The sequence below is a fragment of the Grammomys surdaster genome, unplaced genomic scaffold, assembly GCF_004785775.1.
Source record: "Grammomys surdaster isolate TR1022 unplaced genomic scaffold, NIH_TR_1.0 125985, whole genome shotgun sequence".
NCBI lineage: Eukaryota > Metazoa > Chordata > Mammalia > Rodentia > Muridae > Grammomys > Grammomys surdaster.
In genome coordinates, this window is record NW_021620801.1 from 1851124 (window position 1) to 1869076 (window position 17953).

The window sequence follows — 17953 nt, forward strand, 5'->3', positions numbered from 1 at the left end:
ACTTCCTGAATGAGCTCCAGCCCTGAATTCCCTCAATGACAGACTAGGACCAAAGTGGAATACGTGTGCTACTTCTCATGCACTAAGAGGTAATACAAAGTATGTATGTTGTGCTGTGTCTTCCTGAAGGATTCCTGTCTCCTGGTATTTGTGTCTGTGTTCAGTCCTTTGCCCTCGAATGTGGGGTAGATTTATTGGTTTGATTTTGGAAACAATGCAGCAGAAATAATGGGTTAGGGTGTAGAGTTATGGGGTCCCGTGTCTGCTCCACCATAGGGCTCAGCTGCTCGCTCAGGGAGGCAGGATGCAGGAAGTTGACCATACTTACCCAACACTGTTGCCTGGCAGGTGTTGGGCTTTAGGGCAATCCTGGGACACCACTGCTCTGGGAGGTAGGAAAGCATAGCCTGAGGTGCAGGACAGCTGGAGTTGGCTCAGGAGCCTGCAATGAGGCCTGGTTCTTAGGCTCTTGAGTATCCAGGTGTCCCCCCCCCCCCCATGCTACAGAAGAGCTGAGAAGGATCTATACCGGGGGCGGGGCAGCAGCGGGATTGGGGAGGAGGGAACTCTGACTGGTCCTGGGACATTGGGTGGGAGGAGGTCTCTTGAGCTTGGTGGCAGCCATGGCTGGGAGTGCAGAGAGGCCTTCTACAGTAGCTCTATAGGCAAACCCCTTCTCCATGGCTCCCCATGGCGGATCCCGATGAAAAGACACAATTCATGGTTTTAAGACATTTATTGTCATGGAAGAAAGTGAATAAGTAAAATTGTATCCCGCTTCTCAGGGTGGGCCTGAGGTTAAATACCTTTTGCAGGGAGGAATGTCTCAGAAGGAAAGCTTATTGGCTAATCCCTCCAGGCCTTTAGGTTCCTCATTAAAATGGAGATCTGTCTTGAGCCTGAGTGACCACAGGTCAAGTCCTCTACAAGTGGAGGAGCTTAGGGCATTGCCCAAACGTGACTGATGGCCACAAATCTATGGGGGGCTGTGGCTATGTGACAGGAGCCTTGGTGCCCAGGAACAGGCAAAAGGCCTACTGTCCCTTCAGGGTCCCCAGGGTTTCTAGCCTTAGCTCAACTGGGAATCAAGCTTTCACAGTCCCACATTAGGGTTTTACTGCTGCTAACAGACACCATGACCAAGGCAACTCTTATAAGAACAACATTTAACTGGGGCTGGTTTACAGGTTCAGAGGTTCAGTCTATTATCATCAAGGTGGGAACATGGCAGCATCCAGGCAGACATTGTACAAGAGGAGCTGAGAGTTCTACATCTTTCATCTGAAGGCTTCTAGGAGAAGACTGGCTTCCAGGTAGCTAGAATAAGGATCTTAAAGCCCATGGCCACAGTGACACACCTACTCCAACAAGGCTATACCTCCAAATAGTGCCACTCTCTGGGCCAAGCATATTCAAACCACCACATTCACTATTAGTACACAAAAGACTGTGGCTTCTGTCTTTGACTTTTCCATTTCAAGTGAAGCAGTCACGAACAGTTTTATAGGGAGGTCCACGATGCAAGAAACTGCCATCCTTAGCTGTTGTAGGTTTAAATGTGTTTCCTAAGCCCCAAAGATAAAGTCTTGAGATATTACTTGGAAACAGCATTTTTTTTTGTTATTGCTGTTGCTAGGTTTTATTTTATTTGTTTGTTTGTTTGTTTTTGCCAACACAATAAAGTTAGATATGATCATGCTGGAAATGTTAGTCAGCTTTCTGTGACTATAACAAACACCTGGGATACCTTCACTTACAAAGAGAAAAGAGCTATGTGGGCTTATAGTTTTGAAGACTTATCTGGTGACAAGTCCACAAGGAGCATGTGGCAAAGCCATTAGAACTTACCTCATAGCCAGGAAGTGACAGAGAGAAAAGAATAGATTGAAGTCCCACTATCTACTTGAAAAAGCACACTTCTAACAATTAGAAGGAAGACTTGCCCCACTTCCTCCAAGTGCTGCTAATGGAAGACTAAGCTTGGAACGTATGGGCCTTTGGGGGACATCCTAGACATTTTAAAACATGACACTGGGTTGGAGTGAGTCTCAATCCTGGGACTGTCATATTTTTAAGAAAGAAATTTAGGAGTAGAGACACACATGGGGAGCACCATCCAAAGGCCCCTGGCAGAGGTCAGAATGAGGACGCTGCCAGAGAAAGGACTTAAATCCACAGGCTGCGCCCTAAAGCCTTCATAGAAAACATCATTCTGAAAACAAAAAAGAAAATATTATTCTGTTACATCTGATTTTTGAATTTGGAGAAAATCAATCCTTTTTGTGGTACTTTGCTATGAAGTCCCAGGAAATGATTTCATCAGTTGATGACCAGCCTGGCTATGAAGACTGCCAGCAGGCAAAAGTGCGCCTGAAAGAGGATCTTGCAGAGCGTGCCAGCAGCCAGGCTATGTGAACTTGCAAGTATTTCACTTTCACTCTGGGGACAAGCCTGGAGATGACCACAACCCTAAGTGACCCTTAACTGCAGACTTGTGGGACACCTGGAGCTGAAGTACTGGTCTAAGTGTTCCTGTCGCTCATCTCCGCCCATCAGGAAGGTAATTTAGGAGTTAACGATGCTTGGTCACCAACTCCAGTGCTTCCTGATAGGAGGAAGGGAGCAGAGCTCAGGAAATGGGAGCCATAAAATAGCTCTGAAATGGATGCAAATTTTAAAAATGACAAATATAATATGGCGTCAGTTAGAAACTGATACTATGTATGTGGAAGAGATGGCTCAGTAGTTAAGAGCACTGGATGTTTTTCCAGAGGATTGATTCCCAACACCCATATGGCAGCTCATAACCATTTGTAACTCCAATTCCAGGGGATCTGATGCCCTTTTCTGGTTTTCTTGCATACTAGACAAAGGTGGGGCACACACATACATGCAGGCAAAGCATTTATACACATAGAATAAAATAGTTAGCAAACAAACTGATACCATAATCGTAAGCCCTGCTATATGACTCAATGGGTAAAGGAGCTTGGCATCAAGCCTGATGACATAAGTTCAAACCTTACCACCCACGATGAAAGGAGAGAACTGACTCCCCGAGTTTTCTTGTAAGACAACACACACATACACACACAATGTAAGTGAATGTTTAAAAAAAGTTTTAAAAAGAAATGTTAATTCAAGCACTTTGGAACACTATACATTAATTGCATTATATTTAAAAGATTATAAAGATTAAAACAATTTCAAAGAAGTCTCAAATCTAGTGAGTTTGTTGCTGATGATGCTACTGGTGTGTCTCAGCCCAGCTCATTCTGAGATGAACAGGGCAGTTTTGCCTCAGAGCAGGCAGAGCTCAGGGCAAGGTCACTGCTGTCTCCAAACAGGACCGTTATCTTGGCAGAAAGAGTTAATCAAAACTAGCCTTCATTGCAAACTGTGGATGCCAATCGGGACTGGTGATTGTGCTAGGCTGACTCAGGCAAGACCGTGGCTACTTCAAGGTCAGGTTGTTGCAAACCATGATAAGCCTGAATTGCAATTACTCTGGTGACATTGAACCACTGCCCAACAACCTGCATAGAACTTCCCCATCTCTAGAGTTGGCTGCTTAGAAAGCCACTGTCGAGGTAGTTCTGCCCGCTCTCTCATCTGCTGTGGCTTTTCTGAAGTGTACTTTAGTAACTCCATTTTTGCCTTCAGTCTCTGGTGAATTCATTCACAGCCCACGAGCCACTAGCCTGTTACTGCCACTCCTGGCACAGCGTCAACTACTTTGTGTAGCATATAGGACAGAAGGAATAGATAAATGTCTTAATGCTGGGGGAATAAGAGAATTTACTAGGTTAGATGAAAGACACAGAGAAAGGAGGAGGCTAGACTGAAGCCCGTGGTACAGGCTTTTAAGTTAGAGATATCTATCACTCATGATTTAAAAATATCTGGGGAGGGTGGTGAGATGGCTCAGTGGTTAAGAACACTTGTTGCTCTTCTAAAGGACTTGGGTTCAGTTCCCAGCACCCACATAGCAGCTTATATAATCATCTGTACTTTTCTAGGAGATCTGATACCCTCTTCTGACCTCTGTGGACACCAGACATCCATGTGGTGTCCACAGAGATCATGCACACACATGCACATGCACACACATGCACACACATGCACACAAAACACTCATAAGTTAAGTGGAAACAAATAAGTCTGAGAACAATTTTAAAAATATCTGTGGAGAGAAGCATATTATTTGTGAGGGTAACACTGCTTGTCAACTTGACAGATCAAGCCTCCTGGGATACCCTTGAGGCAGTTATCTAGGCACCTGTAAGGGATGTTTTTGGGCAGGAAAACTGAAATGGGAAGACTTCTCCTGAATGTGGCCAACACCTTCCATCAGCAGTGGATATACAAGAAGCCCCATGGGAAAACCCTTCGCTTGCTTGCTTGCTTGCTTGCTTGCTTGCTTGCTTGCTTACTTGCCTTAGCCGCTTGCTAGTGAGCGATTCTGCCACTGCTTCTAAATTCCTTTGCTGGCACCAGAACCAGGCTTCATTGGCTCTCCAATGTGGACCGAAGGAGCCTTTGGCATCATGTTGGGACCACTGAGGCACCCAGGTTTTTAGACTGAGCAGCTGCCTGGTTCCCAGCCTTTCCACAGTGTAGGCAGTCATCCTTGGACTGACTACCCAGACCATATCAGGTAAAGTGGTTGAATACATCTCCTTTTAATATATAGTCATTATATTAGTTCTTCTTCTAAAGAGAACCCAACTATGCTCTGTTTTATGTTATGTGATATAATAATAAAAGGAAACATATAGAAGGACTTTATAACAAAACTTTCCAAGGCAAGGAAGACATTTTGAGAACTGGTAGGCATTGTGCTAGAGAACAGGGAGTGCAAGAAGCTAAGACATTCCCCGGGACACTGGGGCACCGTGAGCCGGCTTCCAATGGCCAAAGGCGGGCAGTCTAAGTGACAGAAGTTGACTGGAGCAATTGAATTCCAAACAAACCCAGCAGTCCACATCACTAGTCAAAGCAAAGAGGAGGGGCTTTGTTGAGGAGAGAGGAGTCTTGAGCAAGCAGCGTCTTGCTCTTTGCTTTTTGCTCGGAGGTTAATAACGACAAACTGGCAGTGTGCAAGTCTAGAAATGAAGTCTTGTGAATATCCGCCGTTGTTCTAAATGTTTCTACATCTAATCACGAGGAAATAATCCCATAAATCCAGAACGTGACAAGACAATTGGTCTGGACTGACTCCAAATATGCCAAATTTAAGAATTTAAAAAAGGAGAAGCTCGGTCGGGTTGTAAAGTAAATCAATAATTAATGAAAAAAAGAAGACGGGAGAGCTCTGGTTTAAGACGTTTACGAGAAGTGAATTCAGATATATTCGGTTGATTTTTAATAGCTCCTGAGTTTAATATGTGCATGTGTGTATGGCCTTTTGAGGCAGCAAGGGGCTATAAATACGATAGTGTATGGGATATGATTGAAAATGTACTCAGTTTCTTGTATATAATAAGTGGTAAATTTTCAAGAGTTCGGTGTGGGAGAAATATACACAGAAAGAATGCAAGAGTTGCGAAATGCTAGCGTTGGTGACTCTGGGTTCTCAGTTTTCAGTTAGCACGTTTCAAATTATGGAGCTCTAGGGTAAAAACAGTAAATGCAAGATGATTTCTTTGCGACTGCGGAGGTTCAGGGTAATACAGAGTTACCCTCTGGAGTAGAGTCATTTGGCTCTGTGGCTTCCCGGTTTCTCCTTCACAGACCGAAGGCCGTGGGGAGCAGCGAGTAGCCGGCAGCGGGCAGCTCCGTTCCCTGCAGTGAGAGCCTGAGAACCGGAGTCTGGCTGCTTCTGGGACCAGCTCTTCCTAGGTCGGATCCGCTGTGGCCGGAGGCGTGGCCTTGAGGGAGCCGGTGTCCGCACTGACCAATGAGAACGTGATGTGGGAGTGTCTGGCGAGAAGCGGGCGGAGCCGTACCCGGCTTGGGCCGCGCCCGCCGCTCGGCGGCCTTTTCTTCCGCTCCCGTCCTGAGGTGCTCCCAGGCGGCTGCACTGGCTCTGAGGAGTAGCTGCAAGAGGAGCTCCGCCGCGGGGTGAGTTCTCGGCCGCTCTGCTGCCCTGTGGACCGGGCCGGAGGACCGCTGCGGCGGGTTTGCTCCGGCTGAAGTACCCTGAAGCTCGCGGGTTTCGTTCCGTGAGCACGAGGCTCCGGGGCCCGGGCTCGCTCCGGGGTTCGGGTGGTTCTGCGGGAGCCGCGGAGGATGGCCGAGGAGGGAGTCCGGGAGGCTCAAGGGTTGAGCCCTTTGCTGCGGCACTTCTTTCTCCCACCGGTGTGCGCCTCTCCCATCCGTGGGCAGAGACAGTGCAGCTTCAGCACCCGCGAGCTCAGTACCCGGGATTGGGCTCTTCACCCATTGAATTGCTGGTGGAGGACTGGGGATGTAGCTCATCGGTTGAGCTATTTAGCGTATACAGGAGTCCCGGATTCAATCAGCATCGTTGCTAAATAGACGGATAATAAACAATTTACATGTTCTTTAAGGCAGGGGCGCGCGCGTACACCACACACACACACACACACACACACACACACACACACAGTTGCTCGTGGAACAAGCCATGTTGCTGCTTGCGAGTTCGCAAGAACCTGTCAAATGAATTGCTCGAGAAGTTAACGTGCTAACGCGTTTTAAAGACTTTTTGGGTGTAATTTCAGGCAAAACACTCAATAGTCAGGATTGTTCTTGCCTAAGAAAAGCAAAACAATGCTAGAACGCCCTTGTAGATTCTACATTTGAAGATGTGTTAGCGTAAAGTGAAAGGCATGGATTTAGATCTTAGCATTGGCGCTGCCAACGTTTGTAACATGGGCTTAGCTAACTCGTGAAAAACATGGTACCGTTTCTAAAATAGTTTTAAAATACCGTATTTCACAAGTATGTGTTGAGTTTGTTTTTTCTGTAACACTTAAAAAAAGATTTATCAAGTCTTACTTATGTGTCTGTGAGTTTATATGCACCACACGTGTGCAAAGTACCCTTGGAAGTCAGAAAGCATCAAATCCTCTGACGCTGGAGTTATAAGCAGGTGCGAGCCACTTGATGTGGATACTGGGAATTGAACCCTAGTCCACTGGAAGAGCAGCCAGTGCTCTTAACTGCTGAGCCATCTCTCGGCCCCTCACTGTGTGCTTTTAAAAAAGAATAGGGAATAGAAAGGCTTATGTTGGCTCAGATATTTTGGTCATCCTGATAACCCCTTAGAAACTATGATCACGGGAGTATTCACATAATTGAGTTGAATGCCTTGCTTGTTCTTTGACTATTTGTGTTTATTGTATTGCTTGTTCCTTGACTATTTGCAACTATTGTATTGCTAGACCCTCAACCTAGAACTGACCTTAATACTTGCATGTAATTAAAATGGTATAAAAGCAAAAAGGAGGAGGGGGGATAGGATAGGGAGTTTCTAGGGAGGGGAAATGGGGAGAGGGGATGGCATCTGAAATGTAGATAAATAAAATAATGCAATAAAAAAATAAAAAGAGAAATTGGTTATAAACCTGTAGTTCTCAGATTAAAGGATTCTTACTTGGTAAAAAAAAAAAAAGAAAGAAAGAAAAGACAGTGTAACGGGGAGAGATTTATGAGAACACGATGGGAAGAGTATGTGATTACAGTTTAAGACTGTAGACTGAAAGAACAGACTAAAATGAAGATGATTTATTAATTATATAAGAGGAACTTGGAAAGCCCTTAGAAGTACTAACAGTACTAACTTAAAAAAAAGATTGTGTCGGGCGGTGGTGGCCTTTAATCCTAGCACTTGGGAGGCAGAGGCAGGCGGATTTCTGAGTTCGAGGCCAGCCTGGTCTACAGAGTGAGTTCCAGGACAGCCAGAGCTACACAGAGAAACCCTGTCTCGACAAACCAAAGGGGGGGAAAAAAAAAGATCGTACAAAGCAGTGAGTTTCATCACACTGACTTCATAGCTTTTGTTCTTCACCCTACCCACCCTCCTTCAGCTCCTTCCCTCCCCTCCCTCCTTTTCTCCCTCCATCCCTCCCTCTATGCCTCCCTCTATCCCTTCCTTTATCCCTCATCCCTCCATCCTTCCATGCCTCCATCGATTGCCTGCCCAGTTAGAGCCCTTCTGCTTTCTAGTCCAACAGCTGTTTCCTGTCTCTCCGAAGGTCTTTTCCTCCCTTCTCATGACTCTCTTCCTAGTAACGTGATCCGTACACATACACTTACAAATACACATATACTTATGAACATAAAACATGGAATGTTTGTCTTTCTGAGTCTAACTTATATTGCTTAATATAGTGACTTCCAATTGTATACATTTCCCACAAATGGCTATGCTTTCATTTTTTCTTATGTCTGTATAAAATTCTACTGTATATTGTCATGGTTTGTATATGCTTGGCCCAGGGAGTGGAAGTGTGGTTTTGTTGGAGTAGGTGTATTACTGTGGGTGTGGGGGTTAAGACCCTCATCCTAACTGCCTGGAAGTTAGTATTCTGCTAGCAGCCTTCAGATGAAGATGTAGAACTCTCAGCTCCTCCTGTACCGTGCCTGCCTGGATGCCGCCATGTTCTCGCTTTGATGGTACTGGACTGAACCTCTGAACCTGTAAACCAGATCCAAATGTCCTTTATAAGACTTGGTTATGGTGTCTCTTCACAGCAGTAAAACTCTAAGACATATATATGGATCACTTGTTTTTATTTTTAATTTACTTTTGGTATTTTTGAGGCTCCCTATGGAGCTAGGTATTTTTGGGTCTCACTGTGTAGCTTTGGCTAGCTTAAAACTTGATATGTAGACCAGACTGGTCTTGAACTCACAGAGATCCACATGCCTCTGCCTCCCAAGTACTAGGACTATAGGCGAGTGTCACCATGTTAGGCATGGACCACATTTTCTATATCCATTCATCTGTTGATGGACATCTAGGTTCATTCTATTTCTCTGTACTCCTGACTGTCCTGGAGCTCGCTCTGTAGCCCAGCTGCAGTGGACTCAGTGATCTGTCTGCTCAGCTTCTTCGTTGTCGTTGTCTTTTTTTTCTTTTTTTTTAAGAACTCTCTCCATATTGAATTTGGTAGTGGCTGCACAAATTTACATTTCTACCAGCAGGGAGTGATATTTGCCTTTTAAGGACATACTAGCATTTGCCATCTTTTTAAAATTAATTAATTAATTGTGTGTATGTGTATGTACATGTGCATGAGATCACATACATGAGAGAACCTACAACACCGCTGCAGAGCCAGAGAACAACTTTCAGAAGTTACATGTCCTGTGGATCTCCAGGACTGAACTCATGTTGTCAGGTTTGGTGACAAATGCTTTTACTGAGCCATCATGTTTCTTGGTGACAGCCATGCTGTCTGCAGTGAGATGGAACCTCAAAGCAATTTTATTTTTTGATTTTGCTTTTGGTGTATTTCAAGACAGGGTCTCACTAGGTAACTCAGGCTATCCTGGAACTATGTAGACCAGGCTGGCCATTGAACTCACAGAGATCCACATGCCTCTGCCTCCAGAGTGCTGGGATTTAAGGCATGTGCCTCCGTGCCCAGCTCAAAGCAGTCTTAATTTGCATTTACCTGCAGCTCTTTCTATGTCCTGGATGTTAATCCCTTGTCTCATGTGTAGTTGGCAAAGATTCCCCTCCCTCTTCGGTTAGTTGCCTCTTCACTATTTTCTTTATGCAAAGAAGCCTTTTAATTTCATGTAATCCTATTTGTTTTAATCCTGTAAATAGTGTGCTCTAATGGCCTCTCTTTACAGTTGTACAAATAAGGTCAGGTGGAAATAAATATTCATTAACACATAAGAGAGGATATAATAAAATGGACAACAGTATATATCTTATGTATAGGGAGAAATTTTGAAGTTCTTTGTATAGATAATTTCATTCAGATCTTTTTTGTGGTGTTGCTAGGTTTTGGACCCTCAACTTTCTACATGCTAGCCAAATACTCTGTCACCAAGATATACCCCTTAGTCTTTAGTAAACACACACACATGCATATGTATTTAACAGCCTTGGCAGATACTGTTTGACTGCAAAGTATCCTGAAGAGGAAAGATCATGCAGTCCTTCAGAGAGACACTAGGTGGCGTGCCTCATCCTGACTGAAGAGTTGCTTTTCAGAGGCTAGTTGCTTCAAGTCCTTTGTGTGGAAAGTGTATAGCGATGTCTGACATCAAATATTTCAAAATGACAGCTGATATTAGTGTTGTCCTTATGATGCAGCAAAGAGAGTTTGTCAGTGAGTTTCCGTCTGACTTGGAGTGTATGGCCAAACACGATGATTGGAAGCAGTCTACAGCTACCACTGGGCTCTGGCTGTCTGCAAAGCGGTCATCCCTTCGCTAGTTCTCAAGTTGAGACACATCTGTCTCCATCTTGTCCTTCACTATACAGAATTAGGGTTCTCTGAAAGTCACTCCTCATAAGAAGGTTAAAGATGCACATGAAGGTTAAAGGTTGGAAGATCCTCTCCAAGGGAGCTTAGACATGAATGTGTTAGTGTAACAGCCTGTTCTGCTGCTCCGGTCCACGGGTCAGGGCCTAGCAAGAGAGAGAGAGTGGGGACGGAGACGCAAAGAATGGAGACAAGACAGGGAGTCTGATCTGGAGACAAGACAGAGAGTCTGCTCTGCTCTCTCCTCACGTCTCTCCTTTTATGTCTCTCCTCAAGTCTCGCCTTGAGTCTCGCCTTGAGTCTCTCAAGTGCTGAGATTAAAGGCGTGTGCCACCACTGCCTGGCTTTGATTGAAAAAAAATCATGGGTATATCAAGATAATTATCAGAGTGTGCTCAGCTGTTATAGGCTGTTGAAAACAAGTCTCTTGTCAGGGTATATGGCTCGAGATGGCTACAAAGATGATAGCCGCTTTCTGCTCAGAGTCGGCTCCCAACATGTTAGTTTACTGAACACAGGTTACAGCCCAAGAAAACTGAAGCTTTGGCAGTTTGCCATGGTCAGCTCAGCCTGGAACATACCTGTTGGCAGAACTCAGCCTTCAGCAAGAACTTTTTTGTTTGGGTGCTTTCTGGTTCTTTATGTTATTTGTTTGTTTGTTTGTTTTTCAAGACAGGGTTTCTCTGTTCTGACTGTCCTGGAACTCACTTTATAGAGCAGTCTTGCCTTGAACTCAGCAGAGATCCATTTATTTCTGCCTCCTAAGCATTGGGATTAAAGTTCTGTGCCACCACTCTGGGCTTGGCTTTCTGGCTTTTTCCCCCTTTTGTAATGAAGTATAACAATCTTTAAAAAAAGATGTAACACTTTAAAAGTTTACTATCTCTTTAAAAGTTCAAACTCTCTTAGCTGTGGGCTCCTGTAAAACTTCGGTTTTACCAAATGATTTACTTTCTTTCTTTTTTTTTTTAAAGATTTATTTTTTATTTATATGAGAGCACTGCAGCTGTTTTCAGACACACACTATAAGAGTGCATCAGATCCCATTACAGATGATTGTGAGCCACCATGTGGTTGCTGGGAATTGAACTCAGGACTTCTGGCAGAGCAGTCAGTGCTCTTAACCGCTGAGCCATCTCTGCAGCCCATGATTTATTTTCTTATTCCTAAAGAAGGGAGACATAGTTACAGTCCTATCAAAGTAAAACCAAAATCCAGATTCTATAGCTCAGTGTCCAGCATCTGGGATCCACTCATGATCCTCTGTTCCTCAAAAGTCTAGCAGCCCCCCTCACCAGCTATGCTTTCTGTAGCGGGCAGCTTGTCTAGTAGGCTCAGGCCCCTCTATCCACAATAATAATCCGCAATTGCCATTGCTTGTGGCAGAACTTCTACACGCCTGACATCTCCAATATCCCAGAGTCTCCACTGAAGTTGAGGCTAGACCTTCATCAGTGGCCTCTCTTGGTTGTTACTTAGTCTCAGCTGTTCTCTATGACCCCCTCAATCTTGTCTCTCTTGTGGTTTCAAAACTAGAACCAGGTAGGTGACCCTTAGATATTGCCAAATTCCAGCTAGCAGCTTGAGATGCACCCTTGGCCCTTCTGGACCACAGCTTGTGTACTGACCCTAAAGAAGTAATTCCCAGAATATTTCACTTCAGTGAGGCTGATCTCATTAATCCCAGTTGGTTCTTTAGCCTCAGCTGACCAGCATTGATTGTCCCAGTAAAGCACAAAAGGTTTTACTTTGGTGACGCTGGTCTCTTGTTAATCAAGCTGCTTCTTTAGCCTCAGCTGATCAGCAACCACAGATTAATAATCCAAAATATCACAAAGACCCTAATGGAGACTTTGCTTCCCTCTGAAGTGTTACAAGCCAGACCTCCATTGTCTGAATTATAATCCAAGCTCCCACAACAACTGTGCATTAAAAACTGAGTACTCAATAGTTTCAGATTCTAAACATTTCCATAGTCTTCCCCCTAAGACAACATGGGAAGATTTCATCAGGTAACACCCCACTCTTGGTACCAATTTCTGTGCTTGTTTCTTTTCTGTTGCTATAAGAAGAATACTCCCAAAAGCAGCTTGGGGAGGGAAGGCTTTCATCTGATGGGTTACGCGTAGTCCACCCTCAGGGGAAGTAAAGGCAGAATCACAGAGGACCACTGCTAATGACCTGCTTCCAGGCTCACATTCAGCTACCTTTCTTATATAGCACCACTTACCAAGAGACAGTACTTCTCACACCAATTAATCATCAAGAAAGTGCCCCACAGACATACCCGCAGGCCACCTTTTCAATAGAGGTTACCTACCCCTTCCTAGGTGGGTAAAAAAGACACCCAAGATTAGTTATCACACCTAGCATGCACGAAACCCCGGGGTTGACTCTCAGCACTGCATAAAGCCAAGTGTAGTAATACAAACTTATAATTCCAGGAAGCAGGCAGATCAGAAGTTCAGAGCTGTCTTTGTCTACATAGTAAGTTCCTGATCAGCCTGGCATAAGAGACTGCCTCAAAAACAAAACAAGCCAATACTGAGGGGGGAAATACTTAATATTAAAACAAATAGAACTAAAGATAGCTCAGTCGGGCAGTGGTGGTACACAGCTTTAATCCCAGCACTTGGGAGGCAGAGAAAGGTGAATTTCTGAGTTTGAGGCCAGCCTGGTCTACAGAGTGAGTTCCAGGACAGCCAGGGCTACCCAGAGAAACCCTGTCTCAGAAAAAAAAAAAAAAAGGGATAATTCAGAAATAGCAACAGAAAACTAGAAAGTTAATTAGTGACAGTGCACATGGGTATGATGGTAGTGTAGTTAATTTCTAAACATTAAAGGTAAGCTTAAAAAATATTTATTTTTGTTTTTAAATGTACATTGGTGTTTTGTCTGCCTGTGTGTCTGTGTGAGGGTGTTGGATTCCCTGGAACAGGAGTTAGAGACAGTTGTGAGCTGCCATGTGGGAACTGAACCCAGGTTCTCTGGAAGAACAACCAGGGCTCTTAACCACTGAGCCATCTCTCTAGCTGGTAAATGATCATCCACTTTCCATAAACATTTGCTGGCATTTTGGAGGCATGTGTGTTTGTGTGTGTATATGTATGTGTATTATGAGTGTGTATGTACAGATATGCCCATCCACATATATCCATGTTTACATATTAAAGAAAAACACCTGTAACTGAGATGAACGAAAAGACTCATCTGTAATGTCACCATTGCAGAACAGCCATTATAAGCAGAAATTTAGATTGCAGGGCCCCTGAGCCAGCCTTTAGTTTACAGAATTACAGAAACAGCACCGATGCTTGGGCTGCACCCATGGGAGAAGAATTACTAAGGAAGCCCATGTACCACAGAGTTGCATGATGGGTGTATAACATCAAGCTCCTGAAAACCAGTCATATAGATGACAGGCAGGGGTGGGAGCAGCCTTTGGGGTAATGAGAGTTTTGGAGGGCTAGAAAGAGTGGTGACTATAGTAAGAGTCATCAGTTCATTTCAGATATTTGGTTTTTAGTGGGGAGGGCTGGGGAGAGGGCTCAGCTGGTAAAATGCTTGCCAAGGATCTGAGTTTGATCTCCAGAACACATTTAAAAAGCCAGGTGTAATGATGCCAGGTGTAATGTTCTAATTGTTTTATTGTTTAATTGTTCTAATGAGACACCATGACCATGGCAACTCTCAAAATAATGGAAAACATTTATTTGAGGATGGCTTACAGTTCAGAGGTTCAGTCATTATCATCATGGGAGAAAGTATGGTGGCACAGAGGCAGACATGATGCAGGAGAAGGAGCAGAGGGTTCTGCATCTGGATGGGCAGGCAGCAGGAAGTGATGGTGAGCTACTGGGCCTGGCTTGAACATTTGAAGCCTCAAAGCCCACCTGTAGTGACACCTTCCTCCAACAAGGCCACACCTCTTAGTAGTGCCACTCCCTATGAGCCTATTGGGATCATTTTTACTCAAACCACCACAGAGCCTAGGACACAGGGGCTCTGCTTTGCTGATAGGGTTGTTTGGGGACATTCTCTGAATAAAACCCAGGGGTTAGAGTTTGGAGCAGAAGCTGCCTATGTGGCAAGCAGACCATGTGGGAAGGTCTGTGTGGTGGTTTGAATAAGGATGGCCTCCATAGGCTCATTGATTTGAATACTTAGGGAGTGGAACTGTTTGATAGGATTAGAAGGATTAGGAGGTGTGGCCTTGTTGGAGGAAGTTCGTCACTTGGGGTGGGCCTTGGCATTTCAAGAGCTCAGGCCCAGTCTGTCTTAGCTTGCAGATCAGGATATATCTCTGATCTGCTGCTCCAGTGCCATTTCTGCAGCCATGCTCCTGCTATGATGATAATGGACTTAACCTCTGAAACTGGAAGCCAGCCCCAGTTAAATGCTGTCCTTTGTAAGAGTCTCTTCACAGTGGTAGGACAGTAACTAAGACACTATGGTTTTGAATTGTTTTCTCTTTTGTATCTAGAACAAACCTGGAGGCATACCTGTAGGAGGCAATGTTTGAATAACTCTTAAGAAGACCAGACAGTGAAGATGTCAGCCCTCAACTGGAAGCCCTTTGTGTATGGAGGGCTGGCCTCCATCACAGCAGAATGTGGTAAGAGCCCTGGCCACTGAAGCTTTGCCTGACCGATGTGGTGGCTGTCGGGTTTTGTGTTTTTGTGCATGGTGTTCAAGTGCAAGCTTGTGAAATCATACCCTCCATATTCAGACATGCCTTCTTTGGGTATGTTTTAGACAGTCTAGTTGTTTTGGCTACTTATTAGCGACTTTGGGTTTAAAGTGCATAGGGAGAAAGTTGGCCTGTTTTATGACTCCCATTTGGGTTGATCTGACCCGGTTTCCTTGCCCTTTTCTCCGCTTTGCCACTGTGAATCCATTTGTCTGCAAGAAGTTTGGCAGGCTCCAGGGCCTTCTCTGAACCAGAGCAGCAATCTGACTCTCCACCGCTAACTTTGTGTATCACCTCCATTCCATCAGTTGGGTTCTGCATCCGATCGCTTTGCTATACATCTGATTGTATTGCTCCTGGGTTTGTGCTGTTTTATCAAGCACTTGCTAACTGCTTGGCTTCTGGCTTGAACATTCCCTTTGCTCAGTTGACTTGCAAGGTGCATGAATTACCCACTCACTAATGCTGGTCAGCTTTCTGTGAATGGATTATGGAATTTGAAAGACTGATTCCTGTCCCTGAATGAGTTAACCTGGACTTAGTGAGCCAAAGTTGCTATTTGAGGATAGAGTCTGTGGATTTGGGTACATAGACTGGTCAGGTCAGTATTAAGCATTCTTACCTGCCTCATCCGATTTTATTTATCAAAGAAAATTCCTTAAACTTTAAAACCTGTTCAGTCACTTATCCCAGTCTTAGCCTTTTCTTGTATAAAGAATACTTAGGATTTTAAGTGGATTTCCTCTTTGTGTAAATGATTTTGTTTATCCGTGTTCTGTGATAGTTCTGCTTCCTCACTCAGCTTTATGAAAAGATAGACATAGTAAATAAAACCAGCGTTGTGGGAGGTAGGAGAAGGCAGATCAGGAGTTCAAGGTCAGCTTCAGCTACATAGCAAGTTTAAGACCAGGCTGGGCAACATGAGGCCCTAGCTCCCAGAACAAAAGCAACAGTGTTGAAGTTGTTAATTTTTTGCCCACCCTCTGCTTTTTTTTAAATTGTTTTTTTGTTCTTTTTTTGGAGACAAGATGTTGCTGTATAGCCCAGGCTGACCTCAAACTACTAACCTTCCTTCTGCTTCCTGAGTTCTAGAATGCCAGCACTCACCCTTGGCAGTCATTCCTTGGGTCCACCTGTTTTTTTTTTTTTTTTTTTTTTTTTTTTTGGACAGGTCTCTCAATACCCTGGAACTTGCTAGGTAGGCTTGAGCACATGGTCAGCAAGCCAGCCCCTGTTTCCGCCTCCCCAGAGTGTCCTACCATGCTCAGCATTTTTATGTGGGGTTTGCGAGTCAGATCCAGGCCTCCATGCTTGTAAGGGAAACGCTTTATCAAGTGAACTATTTCCCCAGCTTTGCCATTTCTTAATGTTTCTTTTTTCAGGGAGATTTTCTCTCTCTCTCTCTCTTTTTTTTTTTTTTTTTTTTTTTAACATTTTAAGGCACGTTTCCAATTGATTTAACTAAGACACGGCTTCAGATTCAAGGCCAGACAAATGATGCCAATTTCAGGGAGCTCAGGTACCGAGGAATGTTGCACGCGCTGATGAGGATAGGCCGAGAAGAAGGCCTGAGGGCACTGTATTCAGGGTGAGTATGTTTTTGTGTGTTTGTGTTTACCTGTGGGCCCCTTGAAGTGCCTGCTTAAAGCAGCACCTTCACAGCGGGAAAAGATGAATGTTGGCATGTGTTTGAAAACAGAAATTACAATGGTAAGTTTCCCCTTTTAATTTCAACTCTGTTTCCTAAGTACATTATGTAGCAAAGGTTTTGGTAAAACTATCTTTATATTCAAAAAACAGACAATGATATAAAGTGCATATGTTTAAAATATTTCATTATATAGTTTTTCACCCTTAGAAAGAATGGACCCTTCACTTAGTTATACAAAAGTATCTGGGTTTTTGCCATGACAAAAATATTGCCTTTTGGTTAAGGCTTGGAAACGCTTTAAATTTATTAAGCTACTGATGGGAAAGTGAGCAACATGAGGTTTGAGCTATATCCGTGAGTTCTTTGCAGGGAACATAACTCCCTTTGATGGTTTCAATGATGGGTCTTAAGGGACTATTGAAGGCTTAAGGGAACAACTGAAGGGTAGATACTGAAGTACCTAGAAACTGGGACAGTGACCCTAAGCTAAAGGGCTCAGGGCAGGAATCATGGTACCAGAGTTCAGGAGGGTGATGCCTTGTGATAGAAGACCATGCTGTCAATAGATGCTTGGGGTACTGCCCCCTCGTATGGGGTCATTTGCAGGGGTGAGGAGTGTTGGGGTGGGTAGGATGCCTTGCTGCACTCTCCCTTTCCCTTCCCTCTATCAGCAGCTGGACTCCTGGCAGTCTGCTGGAAGGATGTCTGTGAGATGTGGTCTGTAATCACCCTTTCTCAGAGCACAGAGAGGGCTGAGCATGAATGTGGACCATACGGTCCCCAATGAGCTGCCGCTGATGGGGGATGACCTGTGGAAATGGGATTGCAGTAGTATCTGGTGTCCATCCCACACTCTTGAGGGCAGGGAGGTGAGGCTTTTCAGGAAAGCCACTCCATGTAGGAGGCACAGAATCAGACCTTGAAGGCTGGAGAAGAATTAGGCAGGCAAAGGGTTAAGGGTAAGGTATTCATATACGGCTAGACAGCATCATAGTCCTACAAATACAATGTGTTTCCAGCATGGAGATGGTTGGGAGTTGTTGAATAGCAAGAAGTGAAGCCAGAATATTAGAGCATCAGAGAATGGACAGCTTTATGGCATGCCAAGCACTTGTCCTACCCCTCACCTGTCCTACCCCTCACCTATCCTATCCTCACATGTCCTACCCCTCACCTGTCCTACATCTCACCTGTCCTACC

The 17953-nt window shown here is 44.5% G+C and overlaps 1 protein-coding gene across 2 annotated transcripts in view; it reads left to right on the plus strand.

Moving 5' to 3' along the window:
- Window positions 1-5947: 5947 nt before the first annotated feature.
- The window catches only part of Slc25a30 (solute carrier family 25 member 30), a 30902-nt gene continuing 18896 nt past the window's right edge, over window positions 5948-17953 (plus strand). Inside the window, exons 1-3 of one of the 2 annotated variants that reach the window (XM_028754245.1) lie at window positions 5948-6063; window positions 14896-15027; window positions 16543-16690. In XM_028754245.1, coding sequence (XP_028610078.1) covers window positions 14964-15027; window positions 16543-16690 — 212 coding nt within the window. In that variant the 5' untranslated portion in view covers window positions 5948-6063; window positions 14896-14963. The remainder of the gene's footprint in view (window positions 6064-14895; window positions 15028-16542; window positions 16691-17953) is intronic. The other variant, XM_028754246.1, reaches the window with a different exon arrangement.